The sequence below is a fragment of the Panulirus ornatus genome, chromosome 63 (assembly GCF_036320965.1).
Source record: "Panulirus ornatus isolate Po-2019 chromosome 63, ASM3632096v1, whole genome shotgun sequence".
NCBI lineage: Eukaryota > Metazoa > Arthropoda > Malacostraca > Decapoda > Palinuridae > Panulirus > Panulirus ornatus.
In genome coordinates, this window is record NC_092286.1 from 10,886,784 (window position 1) to 10,908,235 (window position 21,452).

The following is a 21,452-nucleotide window of genomic DNA, read 5'->3' on the forward strand; positions in this document are numbered from 1 at the left end:
TATATATATATATATATATATATATATATATATATATATATATATATATATATATATATATATATATATATATATATATATACATATATAAATATAAACATATATATATATATATATATATATATATATATATATATATATATATATATATATATATATATATATATATATCGACATGAATAAATGAAGTCATACGACCAACACCAAATGCACGAGGATGCCTGTGTGAGAACGAATGACGCGAGCACACCACATACATGCACTCAAAACATATCTACATATGGACCAATGTGTGGGATGACGAGCTACTGTACTGACACAGTTGCGTTGTGGCTATGAGGGACGCACGCGGATGTAATAAACCATATGTTGAACATATCAACTTAAGATTGAGAACTGAACTCTGAAAGCTCCTCCCACACTGCCTACGGTATGGAAATTAGTCGTCTTGTCAGTGATGTGAAAACACTGAGAATAATTATCTCGGTGTTAATAAATAACCCATTTACTTCATTATTCATCAACCAAAATGAAATAATGATGAATATAGAGAATAATTAGATGAGCCCCCGAGCTGTTTGTATAATATATATATATATATATATATATATATATATATATATATATATATATATATATATATATATATCTCATATGTGCATTTACAAAAATATATCCTACGCACACCTGACTAGTGTTAGCAATGCTATCCAGGTATGGACTTCACACACATGCACGTATATGTATATACACACACACACACACACACACACACACACACACAACAACACACACACGCACGTGCGTACACGACATATCTACCACCGAGATAATGTTTTATCTTATCTACACAAAAATTCAGTTCAGGACGACGTGGTAGAGGGAAGTCCCCAGGCAAGCATGCTCCCCCTACCCATGCCTCATAGGAACCTCCCTCCTACCATAGTGAGAAGGGAAGGGAGGGAGGGCGAGTGTGTGTGTGTGTGTGTTCCTGTACACAGAAATCTAATTTGGGTAGATTCAACAAAAGAGAAACGTTTCTCTCATTATGGAGCTTTCCCTATATATATATATATATATATATATATATATATATATATATATATATATATATATATATATATATATATATACCAAGGTGCCAATAATGAAAAAAACGTGCTGCCAATAATATCTAAAAAAAAAAAAAATATGTGTGGCATGAAAAAGGAAAAAAGTAACATATTGATTCATGAACTCATGAGTGGGAGTTGTGTGTGTGTGTGTGTGTGTGTGTGTGTGTGTGTGTGTGTGTGTGTGTGTGTGTCTGTGTGTGTGTCTTGAAGTCGACTGTCCCTATATAAAAATTCAGACAGACTCGGCTACACCATCTACTGGTTGTCTTGGCTATGTAATGGAGACTACGAGGAGGAGGAGGAGGAGGAGGAGACATCATCTTCATCCTATCCTACTCTACAAGCAACATCATCAGTCATCATCATCATCATCGTTATCATTCATTTTCTTCTTCTTCTTCTTCTTTCTCTTCATATTCGGGAAAATCAATGGAGAAATGGATGACAACGGGACCCCAATATCCCCCATATGGGTCCGCAGGTTGCGACATGGAACCTAAGACATTTCGAGGAAAAGGTCGACCTCGAAAACGAGGCGCCGTTGCCCGTTTCTTTAAGGCTCCTATTTTCTTTCTTTTTTCCCCCCTCCTCACCCTGGGAGCGAATCACGGCAGGACGAGCCTTAGCGAAGGGGGCGACGGGATGGTCGGGAAAAACGAGGGTTTATATCTGAGCACACAGTAGCCTATATATATATATGTATTTTACGATATGCACACCATTAAAACACTGATGCATTGACTTATGACTAGTGAAGGAAGTAGGAGTCAATGAATGAATCTAGTGTGTGTGTGTGTGTGTGTGTGTGTGTGTGTGTGTGTGTGTGTGTGTGTGTGTAAAATTGTGTTTATATATGTACATAGTATTCATGTATATATATATACCTAGGATGGTTATGTATGACAGATATCACATTTTTATGGTAAACTTTTACGAGTACACATACCACTGTATACTTGGTATTATATGTATATATATATATGTATATATATATGTATATATATATATGTACAGAATTACATTATGTATATAATCAAGAGCGACGTTCGTAGAGATATGATCATAGAGGAGTGAGGATGTGGTGGCATGAGGAATAAATGAGAGTGTGAGGAAGGCAGCCAGCTAAGCTCCCTCCCTCCTTCCTCACCACAATGGACACCGAGTGTGAGTATGATCAGGAGAAAACATGTAGGACTATGGCTGGTGGTGGTGATGGTGATGGCTGGTGGTGATGGCTGGTGATGGTGGATGGTGGTGATGGTGGTGATGGTGGTGGTGATGGATGTGTCCCAGTGGACACTGGTGATAGCCACGGTGATCCCCCTGTGGCACACTGATGACACTACAAGCCATGACTCACACATAGAACATCTTCCAAAGGAATGATGAAATATTAGCTGATCTTCAGCGCAGAAATGATAATAAAGAGAAAATAAATAATGGTGCTATAAAGAATAAATTATAAGACGAAAATAACTACCCATGATCTATAGATATAGATACAGAATTCAAGGCAGGACGAACGATATGAAGTGAAATTTGGCTAGAGTGATACGAAGAAGGAAGATGACCCATATTGTTCATTCACGACAGACAACACAACGACACCCAAGTTTAAGTGATAGATGCCTCGATAGATCGAAATAAAAAACTACCCCACTGGTGATTGGAAGCGAAGGCTGAGAATGGAGGAAACCATACATATATAAAAAAAAGTAATAAAACTTGATAGTGAGCAAAAGCGACGATGGTTCCTATATTCAGAGGAAAAAAAAGAAAATTAGATGGGGTCTTCGAGCCACCATCGCCCTGTGGTTGTCGACGTAGGCAAGAGCCTCGCGAGAAGATGCCACGTTAACGCGAGGCCAGGTCTCCTCACTTCGACTACCCCTCCGGCAGGAGATAGTGTGCAGCTCCAGGATATATATATATATATATATATATATATATATATATATATATATATATATATATATATATATATATATGATGGAGACCGTCTTCGCTCTTCCTCTCCCCTTCTCCACCAACCTGCCAAAAGCGACCCATCAACCACAAAAAGATAAAAAAAAGAAAAGAAAAAAAGAGAAAATTTCAATTGCCATAGTATATAATGCGGTTCGTGAATAAATTCTATATGGTTTATACAAATTTATACACAGACACACACCCACAGACACACACACACACACACACACACACACACACACACACACACACACACACATACGCACACATAACTGTAGCTTCCATTTATTTCTTAATGTATGAGGATATGAACTCTTAAGACTTAGACGTTACTGGATAACTCTATGAACGCGCGAGATAGAAAAATAGAACGCTCTGCTAACCCTCTGGGAGCCATGGAACTTGGAAATGTTATAGACGTAACTAACTGTTCTCAACAGGGGGCCAAAATAGAAAAAAAACAAACAAAAAACCCCCGAAGACCCACCAATTTGCTTTCTTGGAAATATAAATAAGTTATCGTCTGACAAGTTCACACTACTGGATTGTCTTTTGGGCCTGTTTTCTGTTATTGTCTACATACACACACACACACACACTGGGAAAATATGAAAGTCCTGTCGCCCCAGACGAGGGTTAGTCGCAAATGACTGGTGGGTTCCACACCACACTTGCTGATGTAGTGATACCACGGAGGAAGATTACAGCGTCTTACACTAAGCGACGTCTATAAAACACCGAGTGGTTTCCGGAACATCACGAGGCAGTACATAGATGCAAGTACAAATGAATAAATGAATAAACGAATAAATAGAAAAATATCAATAAAAAAGATGTATTTTCCATAGTTCTTTTTTTATTTCTTTTTTCCCCTCCCCCTATGGCTACGGAAATGGCTTCCTATTCTTTTTTCTTCCCCCGTTATGACTGAAACTTCCACAGAAGGAGGAGGACGAGGAAGAAGAGGAGGAGGAGGAGGAGGAGGAGGAAGAAGAGGAGGAGGAGGGGGAAGAAGAGGTTATCGGCAATCACGCATACCTGGCTGAAGGTATCTACCTCTCTCCCTCTCTCTCTCACACACACACACACACTCTCTCTCTCTCTCTCTCTCTCTCTCTCTCTCTCTCTCTCTCTCTCTCTCTCTCTCTCTCTCTCTCACTAGGTTCCATCTTACACCTCGAGATTTCAAGAAACTGGGACCTCCGCCTGTGGACTGTACACCGCTAGAAACGCAGGCCAAAGCGATGCATCATTACTCGTCTGCTGATGCAGGACGTTCCAGTCATCTTCTCCTTTGCCTCCCACACACACACAGTGCTGGAACGCCGCGGAGCGCTCTCGCCTCGTGGAACGCCTCGTGCTGCAACACCACAAAGGCTCTCGTATCTCGTGGAACGCACGAGACACGGCCGAGGAGAGGACTCCGTGGCACGAGGACAGCGACTTGCCTTCAAGATTCTCGAAGTTACGTCAGCGCTTACGTCTGCGGTGGCGGTGGTGGTGGTGGAGGGCGTGTGTCGTCGAGATGAACTCGCACTTACGTCGGAGATGACGCAAAGTGAGAGAGAGAGAGAGAGAGAGAGAGAGAGAGAGAGAGAGAGAGAGAGAGAGAGAGAGAGAGAGAGAGAGAGAGAGAGAGAGAGAGAGAATATGAACACACTCAATCCGTTGATGAAAAATATATATATTTACACACACACACACACACACACACACACACACACACACAGACACACACAGATCTTAATTACCTACATCTCTCATCTTTCCTCATCACAATTACCCTTCACGGTAGCGCCCACAACGTCAAGTACTACCGACAGATGATGAGAAATGGGATAATGATGACGACCTCTCCCTCCATTCCCTCCCTCCCTCAACACTTACGACAATACTGCTCCCTCCTTCCCCTCCCCATTGTACCACCGTATTCAGCACCGTGTTCAACTGCGACTGAGTCTAGAAAAATACTTATAGTGGTATTCCTCCCCAATGGATGGGTCGAAATTCATACCCTCCCCTCCTTCTCCCCCATTCTTTAAACATGAGTGGCAAGAATCGACCCACTCCCCTAAAAAGCGTATAATAATGATAATTATAATCAACGCTGTTTCAGCCTTTATCTCGAGACCTATTGGGTCCTCTCGTGTGTATATATATATATATATATATATATATATATATATATATATATATATATATATATATATATATATATATATATATATATAATTCTAATTGGCACCACGTCACAACTATGGATTTCGGCACTGTTGTACGAGAAATGTACATGACACACATACATCGTTACAGCCTAAGATATGGATGATCTAGATAACGTATCCCCAAGTTTCGTATGCTTAGACGACACCCCCGACACCGCGATCACGAAGCTCTGCAGATGGGAGAGCCTCTCACGATTACACACACACACACACAAAAAAAAAGAGGAAAACAAAGAAGAGGAGACAGACGGGCGGAAGATAACATTAGCATTATCACCAAACGTCCCCTTAACTTCCCTATGACCCCGCGCCTCGCCACCCCATGTCCACTCAGGAGTGGGTGGGTGAGGGTCGGGTGGTTAGGTACACCCCCTCCCATCATGACCTGCCGAACTCCTCTCGTTATGACGACGCTGAGCACTAGCCCTCCTCTCCCCCGAACCTCAGGCCATGGTCGCACACCGTCCTCTGGCACGGCTCGCTGTTCTGAAGTGGACATGATAGGGTGTGGTACCTCAGGGAACGCCTTTCCCAACGTAGCGGTTGACAAGGGGTTAAAAACAAAGAGAGAAAGAGAGAGAGAGAAAAAAAGAGATTTCTATCACCTGAATTAGTCCTTCTCCCCCTCAATAAAAATGAAAAAAAAAAAAGGACTTCTACTCTGGTGACCAAATTTATGGTTGGAATTAAGTTGCTATGTTCGGAAGGGGATAAACCTGAGCCTAGGTTCTTTTATTTACAATACGACAAGTAATATGATTACATTATTTTTTGTTGTTGTTGTTGTTGTGGTGGTGGTTGGTAGAAGTAGTCAGCAGCAGCTGCAGATGACCCGAGACGTGTTGAAAAGTCTGGGAACTTCTTGTCATTGTCAAAAAGACCTTTGGGAAGAAGCTGACAGTTGTGGCGTGGATGGTCTAGCGTTGTCGACCGATTGACTCCGGGTGCAAGGCAACTGTCGGCCCGAACCCGGTAACACGCACCACGACACCAAGCTGTAACTGCTACTGAGGAGGAGGAGGAGGAGGAGGAGCAACAGGAGAAGACCTGTTTGTCCACCTCACATGTCCTGTTTTCTGTCTCACAACCCTTTAGGAGCCAGTCCATCAACCATCCTCTTCGTAAAAGACGATTCATTATCATCATCATCGGTGGTTGCTGCTTCCGATGCCTTGCATTGCCATAGTTCGTGTCGGAGGTGGCAAGCTGCTCCGGTACACTCCACACACTCACTCACTCTCTCTCACACACACACACACATATATAAGCCGAGACAGACCAACAGTATTGTATGCTCAGAGTTATATGAACCACCCCTAAGTCGCTCCTTTAAGCAGCTTCGATAAGACCATCTCAGGGACTGTGGTGGTCCTCCTCTTCCTCCAGATAGCTTGGCTGAACACGTTCGACTTTCACCACCCGTTTCGCGCGGCAACCAATTTGACTGTTTTTCTTCTTTCCTCTGTGCTCTGTCTGTCTGTCTGTCTGTCTCTCTTTGGAGAGCACCTGCGCCGAGCGAGCACCCCAGCGAGCGAGCGCGCGCGGGGGGGGTTGGTGGTGCGGTGTGTGTGTGTGTGTGTGTGCTGCCGGCGGTTCACACGTACTGGTAGGAGACGCCGGAGAACTTGGTGCTCTTGGGAGTGGTGAGGGTGCCCCCGTAGTTTCTGGCGTTGGTGATGGCTCCGTTCGTGGCTTTCCGGAGGTTGGCGCCGTTGCAGAGCCTCACCGGCTGCGGCCGGCCGCCGTTGCTGCCCCCGCCGCCACCCGCGTCAGACATGTATGTCTTCATGGAGATGTGTGTGGAACCTGTGGGAGGAGAAGGAGACACAAGGGCCATCAGGGGTTGATCCGCTCATCTGTATAGGGAGGAAGAAAAAAAAATAAGCTTATATACATATGTGCTACTGGAAAGTACATACACGTGTGCTACTGGAAAGTACCTACATATGTGCTACTAGAAAGTACATACATATGTGCTACTGGAAAGCAGATCTTAGTCATCTCACAGCAGGGAATAAAGGGGATTATAAAACACGTAAAATATGGATGTGGTGTTTGTGTGGAGAGTCTTATTGTATTGTGTGTAAATCACTTGTTCTACTGGTCTGTACTATGTGCAAGAGCAGGTCATTACGTATTGGTATTGATATGTTGTTGCTGTAGTGGAGATATACGTTTGGAAATACTCTTAAAATGTCAGATTTACCAACTATTCATATATATATATATATATATATATATATATCGAAGTTGAAGAACGCAGGTGTTACCGAACTCTGCCTGCACGAGGTCGCACCGCGAGTGGAAAGTCACCTCTAGCGAGGCATTATCACTGGGACTACTCAGTCTCATCGAAAATAACTTCTCACCTCAAAGGAGTCCACCATTACCCTGCTACTGGAGATAGCGCAGCCCTGAAGCCGCTGGCGGGTCCTGGAAAGAGGTCGTGGGTAACACCAAGACCCCCTTTTTTTTTTTGGAAGGGAATGTTGAGGTGATCATAGACGACAGAGAGTCAATAAGGCGCGCATATCTAAGCACTCCCTGTAGGTGTATCCAACACGCTTCAGTGGAGCTTATAGACAATAGAGACTATGATTACTGGACAAAGTGCGCGATCTCCCTACAGGATCAAGTGTCACTGCGAGTAAGCAAGATCACTGTGGTGCCATGGTTCTCTTCCACATTGTATGAGAAAACTTTTGACTTGGCTGACCACCAAATGCATTTTCGTTAAGCTCTTTGATATTGTCATCGATTCTACTTTTCCACCGAGACAGTTCAAGTCCAGTAACGACTTCAAGCAATTCACATCTCGAGAAATACGCAAGGTGAGAACGAGTATATGACCTGACGATTCGTAAATCACTTCTTGCGAAAGTCGTCTATCCTGAATCACTTATTCGTGAGATTCGTCTTTACATACGTGTATTCCGGATGAGCACAGTACTGGAAAGACTTTCGATTCGTACTGGAAAGGCCTTATCATATGTCCCTCTTTGGTCGCCTCATGTACTGAAGGACCTGTTACCGAACTGACATCATTACGACCTACAGAAACGTGAGCGTCTTCGGAAGCGATTACCATCCACGTCTTTGGTTCTTCTCCCATCCTCCAACCCACCCACCCGACGCGTCCCGTAAGCCACCGAGGCGCGAGCGAGTTAGTTCTTGTGTCGTGGGAAAAAAATCAAGACGGGTCACTGCATCATGGAGGCTCGTGGGTAACCAGTGTGCTTGCGATGATGACCCTCCTTCCAAGAATGACAACTGATATTCCCGACTACTTCAGTGCGCATTAGGCCCGTGAGGACGATGACTTATCCCGCCAATACGAAGAACGTAGTCATCTACTTGCTTCCCCAGTAGCTTCAGGAGGATGGTGTCGTGGGTATGGCAACTGTTGTTCTTATGAACATCTGTTCGATATCTATAAGGGGGATTTCAATCGTCCCTAAGTGGAGTACCTGCTCTTTATATCCACTGTTATTCTTATGAACATCTGTTCGATATCTATCAGGGGGATTTCAATCGTCCCTAAGTGGAGTACCTGCTCTTTATATCTAGGGTGGCTGGTTCCTCTTTTGTTTCTCTTCTTTTTAGCCATTGTGGAATCGAAAGTCTTTCGCCATATTCAGTCTGCTCTCACCGTTCTTCAGCAATACCTATCCACCCTCAGTGACGTTGTTGTTTTCTCTTTCTCTGCCCTCTAGGTCTTATTTTTGGTCACTGCATTCGCAAGCAGTCTACGTACGCCCTGTTCCCCAAGACCTAGCCAGACCCTGCGGCACACGACAGCCTGCTGCTTCTTCCCTTTGTTTTTTTGCGTAGAGATGAGCTACACGAGGATGGGTCGTTATGGCATCTACTTTCCTTACACACTTAAACTGTAGAATTAGCTCCTCTCTTTCGTCAGTCCTTCTTCCACTCACTTTTTTTCAATTTCAAGTATTATGAGTCTCTTAACACCCGAAAGAAGCGCCACACATAGTGTCCTGCAGGTTACACAGTGTCCTGCAGGTTACACAGTGTCCTGCAGGTTACACAGTGTCCTGCAGGTTACACAGTGTCCTGTAGGTTACACATAGTGTCCTGCAGGTTACACATAGTGTCCTGCAGGTTACACAGTGTGTCCTGCAGGTTACACAGTGTGTCCTGCAGGTTACACAGTGTCCTGCAGGTTACACAGTGTCCTGCAGGTTACACAATGTCCTGCAGGTTGCACACTGTAGGTGATTAATCACCGTCTCTTCCAAACAGGTGTGTCTCAGTCAGTCGATAAATGATAAATGACCCACAGGACGCAGTAAGTCGAGGGGGCAATGTTTTCCAGTCAAGCTGGACGATGTCTTAATGGAAGATGGATGCGACTGGACATTTATCCCACGACATTTAAAGACCGTCAGATAACGCGTTCAATGCCCCTTACGGTCGAAAATCCAGTGTAGTACCATGCTGTCGGACCTTCTAAGAAAATAGAGCTTAAAGAATATACATTTTTTTTTTTTCGTTGTTGGCCAGATTTCCACACTGCTGGCAGAGAAGAGTCAATCATAATTGCAAGAGACTTATCTAACCAAAATTTTGACATACATGAACACACACACAAACACACACACACACACACACACACACATATATATATATATATATATATATATATATATATATATATATATATATATATATATATATATATATATATATATATTTATTTATATTTATCTATTTTGCTATGTCGCTGTCTCCCGCGTTAGCGAGGTAGCGCAAGGAAACAGACGAAAGAATGGCCCAACCCACCCATATACACATGTATATAAATACACGTCCACACACGCAAATATACATACCTATACATCTCAACGTATGCAAATATATACACACACAGATATATACATATATACACATGTACACAATTCATACTGTCTGCCTTTATTCATTCCCATCGCCACCTCGCCACACACGAAATAACAACCCCCTCCCTCCTCATGTGTGCGAGGTAGCGCTAGAAAAAGACAACAAAGGCCACATTCGTTTACACTCAGTCTCTAGCTGTCATATAATAATGCACCGAAACCACAGCTCCCTTTCCACAACCAGGCCCCACAGAACTTTCCATGGTTTACCCCAGACGCTTCACATGCCCTGGTTCAATCAATTGACAGCACGTCGACCCCGGTATACAACATCGTTCCAATTCACTCTATTCCTTGCACGCCTTTCACTCTCCTGCATGTCCAGGCCCCGATCACTCAAAATCTTTTTCACGCCATCTTTCCACCTCCAATTTGGTCTCCCACTTATATATATATATATATATATATATATATATATATATATATATATATATATATATATATATATATATATATATATCTTTACTCACCAATGATTTTCATCTATCTTATTTTCTTTTAAACAATTGATAACCGGGAGAGTTTGGATGAGAGAGTAAATTGTGAGGTGTGGGACTGATGTGGCACTGATGTGGTACTGATGTGGCACTGATGTGGTACTGATGTGGTACTGATGTGGCACTGATGTGGTACTGATGTGGTACTGATGTGGCACTGATGTGGTACTGATGTGGTACTGATGTGGTACTGATGTGGCACTGATGTGGTACTGATGTGGTACTGATGTCTGGCTTTTGGTGGAGTACGGTGGTAGTGATGGAGTATGGGTCAGGTGCCACGGCCAGCGAGTAGCTGCATCATTACTGTTGGAGATGATGGTGGCGGAAGGGGTTGCAGCCAAGGGTGAGGGTGTTGGAGATGATGATGGTGATTATTAAGACGGTGGGTTTAGTCTTGGAAGTTAGATGGTGCTGGTGGTGGTGGTACGGTTGGAGATGGCATTGACTTAGGCAAGTTTGGAGTTAGTGGTGGTGATGGTGGTGGTGGTAATGGTGGAGGAGAAGAAAAGGGGGGGTGTGTGTTGGCGTTGGAATTCTCTGCCGATGTGAAGCAGGTCCACTTAGCTAGTTAGGAGGGAGGGAGGGAGAGGGAGGGGGGATTAATTTGATGCTGGGGATGGAGGAGGGGGATGTGGTGGTGGTGGTGGTGGAGATTCTCACGTTAGTACGGTGAAACGGTGTTGGAGATCGGTGTTAAGACAGAGATGATCCAAAAAGGGGGGAGGGTGCGGGCGGGGGTGGGGTTGGAGGGGGCGTTGAAGAAGACAGGTGGCAGTCAGTGTTCTGGTGTTGGAGATGGTGGTGGTCTGGTGTGGGCTAAATGTTGGAGAGACTACACTCAGGTAAATAACTCACGGAAGGCGGTGTTGGGGCAGGTGGCTCATGGAAGGCGACTGATGGTGGCCGTGTTGGAGATGGTGTTCGCCAGGTAATTAGAGGGAGACATATGTTAGTAGTGGTGCTGGAGATGGTGTTGGGGGGCTGCTAGCTCACGGAAGGCGGTGGTTGGTGGTGATTGACTGGTGGTGGTGGTGGTGGTGGTGGTAGTGTGGTAACTTAATCATATGGGGGGGAGGGATTGGGGGGGTGGGGGGCATGAGGTGGTCGCTGATCCTGGTGTCTGGCGATGGTATAAAAGGGCAGTCAACTAAAAGGGAACACGGGTGTTGGAGAGAGTGGTGGTGGTGGTGGTGGTGGGGTACACGGAGGGCGTGGGAGGAGGGAGGGGGGGAATGGTAAAATTACGTCGGGATGGCTGGTGTTGGAGATACTGCTGGTGGTGGTGGTGGTGTTGGAGATACTGCTGGTGGAGGTGGTGGTGGTAGGTAAAGGAAATTCACGACATGCAGGTGGGTTGTGGTAGTGGTGGTGGTTGTGGTGGAGGCGGAGGCGGTGCTGGGGCAGCGCAGGATGAGCGGGGAGGAGGATGGTGTTGGAGGTGGTGGCGGTGTTGGCGGTGGTGGTGGTGGTGGGGCAGGAGGCTCACGGGAGGCGGGAGGAGGTGCGGGTGATGCTCGTACCTGTACAAAAAATACATAAAGCTCATCAGTCAACTTACTGAAACTCTTCATTTTTCTTTTTTTTTTTTTTTTTTGAAGGAGGAGGATTGTACGATAGCTGTGAGGGCTGTATAGCTGATGGAGGAGGAGGAGGAGGAGGAGGAGGAGGAAGAGGAGTATAGCTGATGGAGGAGAAGGAGAAGGAGGAGGAGGAGGAGGAGGAGAAGGAGGAGAAGGAGGAGGAGGAGGAACAGGAAGAGGAGGAGGAGGAGTATAGCTGATGGAGGAGAAGGAGAAGGAGAAGGAGGAGGAGGAGGAGGAGGAGGAGGAGGAGGAGGAACAGGAAGAGGAGGAGTAGGAGTACGAGGAGGAGGAAGTGTATTGTAAGAGACTGTAGTTGTGTTGGGGTAAAGGAGGAAGAGAGAGAGAGAGCGCGGTGAATATACAGGAACTTTAAATTTACATGACAGCACTCAATGGTTGTTAGTGGGTCTAACAGCTGTAGGAGATCGTCCAATCGGGTGACGAGAGAAGCCGTGGTTTGTTTAAGGGGACGCACGGAACTGGGGACTTTAGCTGGGGGCAAAGGTCATGCATAGTAAGCCTTTTCTCTTTTATAATCTGCTGTGGTGTGCTGGAAGGAGCTTTTGTGTGTGTGTGTGTGTATGAGTGTGTGTTTGCCAAACGAGAGGAACCAAGGCTTCCAGGGGGGCCCATGCTGCAGGCGCTGCAGAAGGAGTACCAATCATTTTCCTCATCTCCTTCAACCCTACAGCATGTTCCCCTGGCAGGAGGAGTGATAAAGTAAAGCGCTTGGAGGAAGGAAGGAAGGAGAGAGAGAGAGAGAAAAAAAAAAGAGAGAAAAATAGGGGAGACGATTTAAAAGGAGGGGGGAACTATTTCATCAAGGTTTGGAAGAGATGAGGCGAAGAAGAGGGGAGGTGGTCTTCTTCTTCTTCCCTGCTGTGTTGTTCCGCTAAAGACAGTCCAGTGAGGCAGGTCGGTGTCGGGAGAGAGAGAGAGAGAGAGAGAGAGAGAGAGAGAGAGAGAGAGAGAGAGAGAGAGAGAGAGAGAGAGAGAGAGAGAGAGAGAGAGAGAGAGAGAGAGAGAGAGAGAGAGAGAGAGTCAGTTCTTAGGCTCCATCACAACAACAAGAACAACAAAATAAAGCAAACACATACGACCATAAGTACAAAGGATCATTACCATTATTACTACCTTTATCACTACCTCTTGGTATTGCAACACCACTACCTACTGTCACTGTTGCCTGAGCCCCTGCTACCACCATACTACGACTACCACTACTTTTCTGATCATCACTACAACAACTACTTCGGCTAGAATCAACGAACCAATTCTTACCACAGGATCTTAAAGTGTTCACATCCCTTTCATGAAGATAACTATCATCATTTCTTCTTATCTAACTAGTATTACTACAACTACCACTACAATCACTACTACTACTACTACTACTACTACTACTACTACTACTACTACTACTTGTAGCACTTCCCTTCTGCCGTTTACATGAGTGTCAGTATTACTTACTACTGCCATATCTTTGCTGCTTTCTCCCACTGCCACTCTACATACACACTACGTCAATGTTAGTGAATACTCTTTTCTTTTCTCCGAACATCTGCTCCAACACTATCAAGAACAGTGTTGCAGATTACTTAGAAGTGCTGCAGGAGACCCACAAAGATAGATGGGACTCCTGAGGCTATGAGCATGTATATATATATATATATATATATATATATATATATATATATATATATATATATATATATATAATGTATGTAATGAGTGTTATTCAACTAGTTTCCCGTTTCTACAGATACACATACATGTTTCTGGTGGTACTCACTTTTCCGAATGCGTAGACACATTTTTCCCCATTTCGTCTTCGTGAATGACGCCACAGTCAGTAATGTCACACGCCTTATATCCTGGTTCTTCTTGCAAATCATCGAATGAATTCCGCGTCGAGCGCTTAGGTTCGAATCCTGGTTTGGGGGGTGCGGTCTGTCCACAATCAACCCAGCTGTTCATCCTCACTTGAGAGAGTCGGTCGATAAATTGGGCACCTGGCTTGGATGCGTGCGTATCACACGACGACGGTTAAAAATGATGGTACGCAACTCAGGTTTATTACGGGGGATACGCTGCTGTGGCCGCCCTTGTGTGTGTTTCATGGGGTCTGATGAAGGGATGGTGAAGACAGGGTGGGGCAAGGACCTCGCCCAGGGTAGTGGGAAATATAAAAAAATATGCCAATAAAGGAGGAGATAATGTACATAAGATGAATCAATTCAGGATAACTGAATTATTTGTAAGTCTTATGGATGATGGTTCGATGGGACGAACTGAAAAAAGGAAAAAAAAAATGCATGACGCAGAAGATGGTGAAGAAAATGATGAATAAATAATGAAAGGAAAGGTTAGGAAAAATAAGGAAAAGAAAAACTTTGATGATCAGAGAATGCTGAAAGAGACACACGGTAATGAGAAGATGGTGAAGAGACAGAATATAATCGCAATGGCTCGGCTGAAGAAATGAGACGAGAGAAAAGAGACCACAACTGAGCCGGAGAGAGAGAGAGAGAGAGAGAGAGAGAGAGAGAGAGAGAGAGAGAGAGAGAGAGAGAGAGAGAGAAGAGAGAGAGAGACAAACCCCAGAGATAGACTCCAGAGAGAGAGAGACGGACAGACAGACCCCAGAGACACAATCCCCAGAGAGACAGACCCCAGAGGCACAGACGGACGGACGAATGGCCACATCCAAGGAGCATTTCCGGATACATGAATAAAAATCTGGGAGAAGAAGAAGAAGAAGAAAAAAAGGGCGAAGCATCTCTGTGTCTATCCCTTCCCTCGCACGGTGTATAGAAAGAAGAACAACAAGTAGGTAGCAATCAAGCCCATGTGTGGAACCCTGAGCCTTCCATATATATATATATATATATATATATATATATATATATATATATATATATATATATGTATATATATATATATATATATATATATATATATATATATATATATATATATATATATATATATATATATATATATATAGTGGGAAACAGAGTCAGGAGGACATAGAAGAGATATTCTATGTTTCTATTAGTCTCTGAAGGGATTTAGGAAGCTAGCGGGATAATGTGGATTATAATCGGTTAATCACTACCATTACTCGCGAAAATTAATCTTCGCGTAATTAATCATCGCCACACTAGTCGTATAATAATCTTCTTAGATCATTTTTCTTATCATTATTCCCCCCCACAGCCCCCCCCAAACTAAGATCTTGACCTTAATGAGAACTTTTAATTAGACTCATATATTCATTTTTTTTTCTTTTTTTTATTCCTAACGTTCCCTTTCTTTCCTTGAATGAATACGGGTAATATATATGACATGGTAATTATCACGTCTGGCGAGTCGAGGGAAAACCACACACGACGCTCTGTCGTCGGCGTAGAGAGAGCCAAAGGAAAGAGAGGGTGGGGGGGGATGGAGACGTGACGCAATGGGATACGAACTCACGTGCCCGAGAAACTACCGTGGTAATCTTCGATGTTTTTTTTCCACGCACATGAAAGTGGCAAAAGATAGACCCTCCATCCACAGAGGTAATTCACGAGAATCTAAATTGTCATCTTCCTCTCTCTCTCTCTCTCTCTCTCTCTCTCTCTCTCTCTCTCTCTCTCTCTCTCTCTTACTCTCTCTCCTACGGTAAAATGACACCCGTTTCCTCACCATCACCTTCCCTCTTACCCATTACTACTCTCCCTCCCCCCTTTTCACCCACCAGCCCCAATAGGAAAATGACTTGAAGTTTCACCTTCGCCCTGCCTGACATGCTGCTCCCACAGCACTGAACATCTTCATCATCATCATCATCATCATCATCATCATCATCATCATCATCATCAACATCACCATCATCATCATCACCATCATCATCATCATCATCATCATCATCATCATCACCATCATCATCATCATCATCATCACCATCATCATCATCACCATCATCATCATCATCATCATCATCATCATCATCATCACCATCATCATCATCATCATCATCATCATCATCATCATCGTCATCATCATCATCATCATCATCATCATCATCATCATCATCATCATCATCATCATCATCATCATCATCATCATCATCATCATCATCATCATCATCATCATCATCATCATCATCATCACATCATCATCATCATCATCATCATCATCATCATCATCATCATCATCATCATCATCATCATCATCATCATCATCATCATCATCATCATCATCATCACCATCATCATCATCATCATCATCATCATCACCATCATCATCATCATCATCATCATCATCATCATCATCATCATCATCATCATCACCATCATCATCATCACCATCATCATCATCATCATCATCACCATCATCATCATCATCATCATCATCATCATCATCATCATCATCATCATCATCATCATCATCACCATCATCATCATCACCATCATCATCATCATCATCATCACCATCATCATCATCATCATCATCATCATCATCATCATCCATCATCACCATCATCATCATCATCATCATCAACATCATCATCATCATCATCATCATCATCATCATTCCTCCCGCTTGAAAACTTCCCCAAAATACATAACTTCCCCAAAATTCATAACCTCCTCAAAATACATATCCTCCCCAAAATACATAACCTCCCCAAAGTACATAACCTCCCAAAAGGAGTGTATAACATTCTTCAACATCTCTCTCACACTCTTGTTACATTCTCCCTCACACCATCGTACCTGCTCCTCCCTCCCTCACTCACATCAGTTCTGTATCCTCCTCTTGATCCACAGTCTTGAGTAGAGATATAGACGACACACGAACACATGCTAGACCCTGGCTTCGTGCAGTATACGCATCACGCATTCATCAGTTAATACACGAACGAATTCAGGCTCTTCAGAAGGCATCATTTCAGCGTTGGACGCCTCCTTTAAGACACGCCGGGGGTGTACGTCGAGAGGGGGAAAAAAAATATATGGACGTTTTCTGCATTTTTTTTTTGGACGTGTCCTTCACATGCGCATTTTCCTTCGCCACGGCCACAGCAGTCATGCAAATCAGAGACCATTTCTTTTTTTTCTCTCTTTCTTCCTTCCCCCCCAACACCACCGACTGAACTGACTGACCTTTTCACCTTTTGCAAAGTATTTTGCATATTGCCAATAACCTTATTCTTTTTTTTTTCTTTTCCTTTCCTTCCTTGCATTCAGGATCGAGAAAAGGGAAAGGGGGACAGGGTCCAGGAGAACGAGGAACGGAAATCGAATAATACTCAAGAGTTGGTTGGTAAGATGAAGAAGAAGAAGAAGAAGAAGAAGAAGAAGAAGAAGAAGAAGAAGAAGAAGAAGAAGAAGAAAATGAAGAAGAAGATGAAGATGATGATGATGATGATATGATGATGATGATGAAAGAAGAAGAAGGTGAAGGAAAGAAGAGAAAGATTTAAAAGAAGAATAGGAAGAAGAAGAAGAAGAAGAAGAAGAAGAAGAAGAAGAAGAAGAAGAAGAAGAAGAAGAAGAAGAAGAGAAGAAGAAGAAGAAGAAGAAGAAGAAGAAGAAGAAGAAGAAGAAGAAGATGATGATGATGATGATGATGATGATGAAAGAAGAAGAAAAAGAAGAAGAAGAAGAAGGTGAAGGAAAGAAGAGAAAGATTTAAAAGAAGAAGAAGAAGAAGATGATGATGATGATGATGATGATGATGATGATGAAAGAAGAAGAAGAAGAAGAAGAAGAAGAAGAAGAAGAAGAAGAAGAAGAAGAAGAAGAAGAAGAAGAAGAGTTGGAGTAAGAAGAAGAAGAAAAGGAGGAGGAAGAAGAAGAGTGCCTACATAGATAGAAACACACACACACACACAGACACAGACACAGACACACACACACACACACACAGACACACACACACAGACACACACACACACACACGGTGTTTGGTCTGCTCCACCAGGAGGCGCGGTGATGGCGACCAGCGGGTTCAGCCGGCCTTAATATAGAGCGTCCTCCTCGCTGCTGCACCTCCCCTGCTCCCTGCGCTCATCGAAAATTGAGTGCATCCCTGATGGCACAGTGGCCGCCAGGCCTTCAAGCTGTGGTTGCGTAACTTCGGCCAGGGCGATCCGACACGACGGCAAACCACGCCATCAGCTGTGGTTGGCACACGCCACGCCATCAGCTGTGGTATTGCTGTGCAGCAGATGTGGTTGGCACACGCCACGCCATCAGCTGTGGGGTTGCTGTGCAGAAGCTGTGGTTGGCTCACGCCACGCCATCAGCTGTGGTATTGCTGTGCAGCAGATGTGGTTGGCACACGCCACGCCATCAGCTGTGGGGTTGCTGTGCAGAAGCTGTGGTTGGCTCACGCCACGCCATCAACTGTGGGGTTGCTGTGCAGCAGCTGTGGGGGTTGCTGTGCAGCAGCTGTGCAAGCAGCCGAGGTTGCCGCACGCCACGCCATCAGCTGTGGGGTTGCTGTGCAGCAGATGTGGTTGGCACACGCCACACCATCAGCTGTGGGGTTGCTGTGCAGCAGCTGTGGTTGGCTCACGCCACGCCATCAGCTGTGTGGGTGCTGTGCAGCAGCTGTGGCACACGCCCTACCATCAGCTATAGAGTCCAGACAGCTATAGCGGTACATAGTCGCGTTCAGCGCGGCACAGCCACCGACAAAATACGACACTAAGGAAGGAGGGGATTGGTAGAGGTGGGGGGGAGGGGGTTATAGAAGAAGAAGAAGAGGAGGAGGAGGAGGAGGAGGAGGAGGAGGAGGAGGAGGAGGCCTGCTTTGCTATGCATGAGTCAGTACCCAGCGAAGGAGGGGTGAGAGAGAGAGAGAGAGAGAGAGAGAGAGAGAGAGAGAGAGAGAGAGAGAGAGAGAGAGAGAGAGAGAGAGAGAGAGATTCCAACACTGGAATCCACAATACAGGGGACTATTCTTCATCTTTTTTTTCCTGTGGGGGAGGGTCCCCCCCCCCCCCCCCCCGGGAAAAAAACTTGGGTCCCTATGTGGGAAGAAAAGAAATATGTCGGATATTCCTTTGACCGTAAATACTTTTGTTTATGTGCGTCTCTCTCTCTCTCTCTCTCTCTCTCTCTCTCTCTCTCTCTCTCTCTCTCTCTCTGTTCGTTTATCTTTTTCCTTTCTGTTGGTGTACTTTGCCTATCTGTATGAAAGTGTGTTGCGTAGATCACGCGCGCGCGTCACCCTGACAATACTGCATATGTATGTCTTTATGCATGTATGTATATATATGTGTGTGTGACTCTCTGTGCTCGTATGTTACAGGTACACTTACATGCGTGTTTCTGTATGTAGATGCGCTTGGCTTTGTGTGTGTGTGTGTGTGTGTGTGTGTGTGTGTGTGTGTGTGTGTGTGTCTGTGTCTGTGTCTGTGTGCTTATATCTCCCACACCCAAATTTAGCATCAGTATGTTGAACCTGCAGCTGAAGCTGCCGTATTTACCACTCCCAGAGTGAAAAGAAAGAGGAAAAAACAGACTTAGGAAGAGAAGGAAGAGGAGGAGTAAGAGGAGGAGGAGGAAGAGGAGGAGGAGGAGGAGAAGGAACAGGATGAGAAACAGGAAGAAGTGAGGAGGCTTCAACACATACCTCAGGGCTTCCCTCATTTGTGTTATTCCCTCCCTACATTTCTCTGAGCGATTCCTCTCACGTGGGAAACCTCCTCGAGGATCTCCTTTACCCTGACGCCTTCCTGACCATGCTCAAGGAACTCCTCCTCCTCCTCCTCATACGACAGGAGGAGGAGGAGGGGAAAAATCCTACAAAAATTATTCAAGGGTCAATTTTCATATTGTCATATATACACAGTCGTTTATATTACTTCCAATTCACCTTTTCAATACTATCCTTTATTTGTTCTTATCATTCATTCACTGGCTCAGTGTATATATATACATATATATATATATATATATATATACATATATATATATATATATATATATATATATATATATATATATATATATATATATATATATATATTATATCCCTGGGGACAGGGTTGAAAGAACACTTCCCACGTATTCCCTGCATGTCGTGAAAGGCGACTAAAAGGGGAGGGAGCGAGAGGCTGGAAATCCTCCCCTCTCGTTTTGAATTTTCCAGAAGGAACAGAGAAAGGGGCCAAGTGATTATATTCCCTCTAAGGCTCAGTCCTCTGTTTTTAACGCTACTTCGCCATATGAATTATAAGAAATAAATATATATATATATATATATATATATATATATATATATATATATATATATATATATATATATATATATATATACATATATATATGGTTTCTGTTGTCATATTTCAGCATCCTGACTCTGCCATTTTCTCCTTTCTCTTATCCTACCCCATTAAGAGAGGAGAATGGCCAGTCTGCTAAAAAAAAAAAAAAAAAAATGTGGAGCGAAATGTGTTAGCTAAATGCGTTTTCCTCTCTCTCTCTCTCTCTCTCTCTCTCTCTCTCTCTCTCTCTCTCTCTCTCTCTCTCTCTCTCTCTCTCTCTCAGAGCAAATTGGACAACAACCACCTGGAGTGGCAGCCATCTTTTATAATTACGTTCGAGGCCCGTCTGCTCCCCTGATGGCTAAGTGTCTCACCTGTGCAGGTGAGCATTGACTATGCTTCATCACGCATAATGAAAACAACAACAACAACAACAACAACAACAACAACAACAACAACAATAATAATAATAATAATAATAATAATAACAATAATAACAATAATAATAACAAAATCACATTTGTATCATTGCTATGGCTAGTGGAAAATGGGATGAACACACACACACACACACACACACACACACACACACACACATATACATTAAATACACTATACATATATATCAATATGGCAGTAGGGTTTTTGACCTTGAGTCTACCAGTAACTTGAAAATGGGAGTCATAAGCTCCGAGGGCATGTGGGAGAGGCAGCAGCAGTAGGGGATTCCTGGCCACACGAACTGAGTGAGGCTGCTCCTTGAAGGCTAAACAGTGACGGTAGTTGTGGGAGGCAGAAGGGGGAATGGGAAAGGGGAGGGATATGGGGGAAAGGGGGAAACGGGGGAGGTTGGTAGGTGAGAGGGGTGTTGAGGGCTGG

At 44.0% G+C, this 21,452-nt stretch overlaps 1 protein-coding gene across 3 annotated transcripts in view; it reads right to left on the bottom strand.

The window, feature by feature from the left end:
- Positions 1–1,251: 1,251 nt before the first annotated feature.
- LOC139745962 (tachykinin-like peptides receptor 99D) overlaps positions 1,252–21,452 on the bottom strand; it is a 212,280-nt gene continuing 192,079 nt past the window's right edge. For 2 of the 3 annotated variants that reach the window (XM_071656698.1, XM_071656697.1), the window contains one exon: positions 1,252–7,114. In XM_071656698.1, the coding sequence (XP_071512799.1) occupies positions 6,903–7,114 (212 nt within the window). In that variant the 3' untranslated portion in view covers positions 1,252–6,902. Of the gene's footprint in view, positions 7,115–11,579; positions 12,245–21,452 lie in introns of all 3 variants that reach the window. The other variant, XR_011712032.1, reaches the window with a different exon arrangement.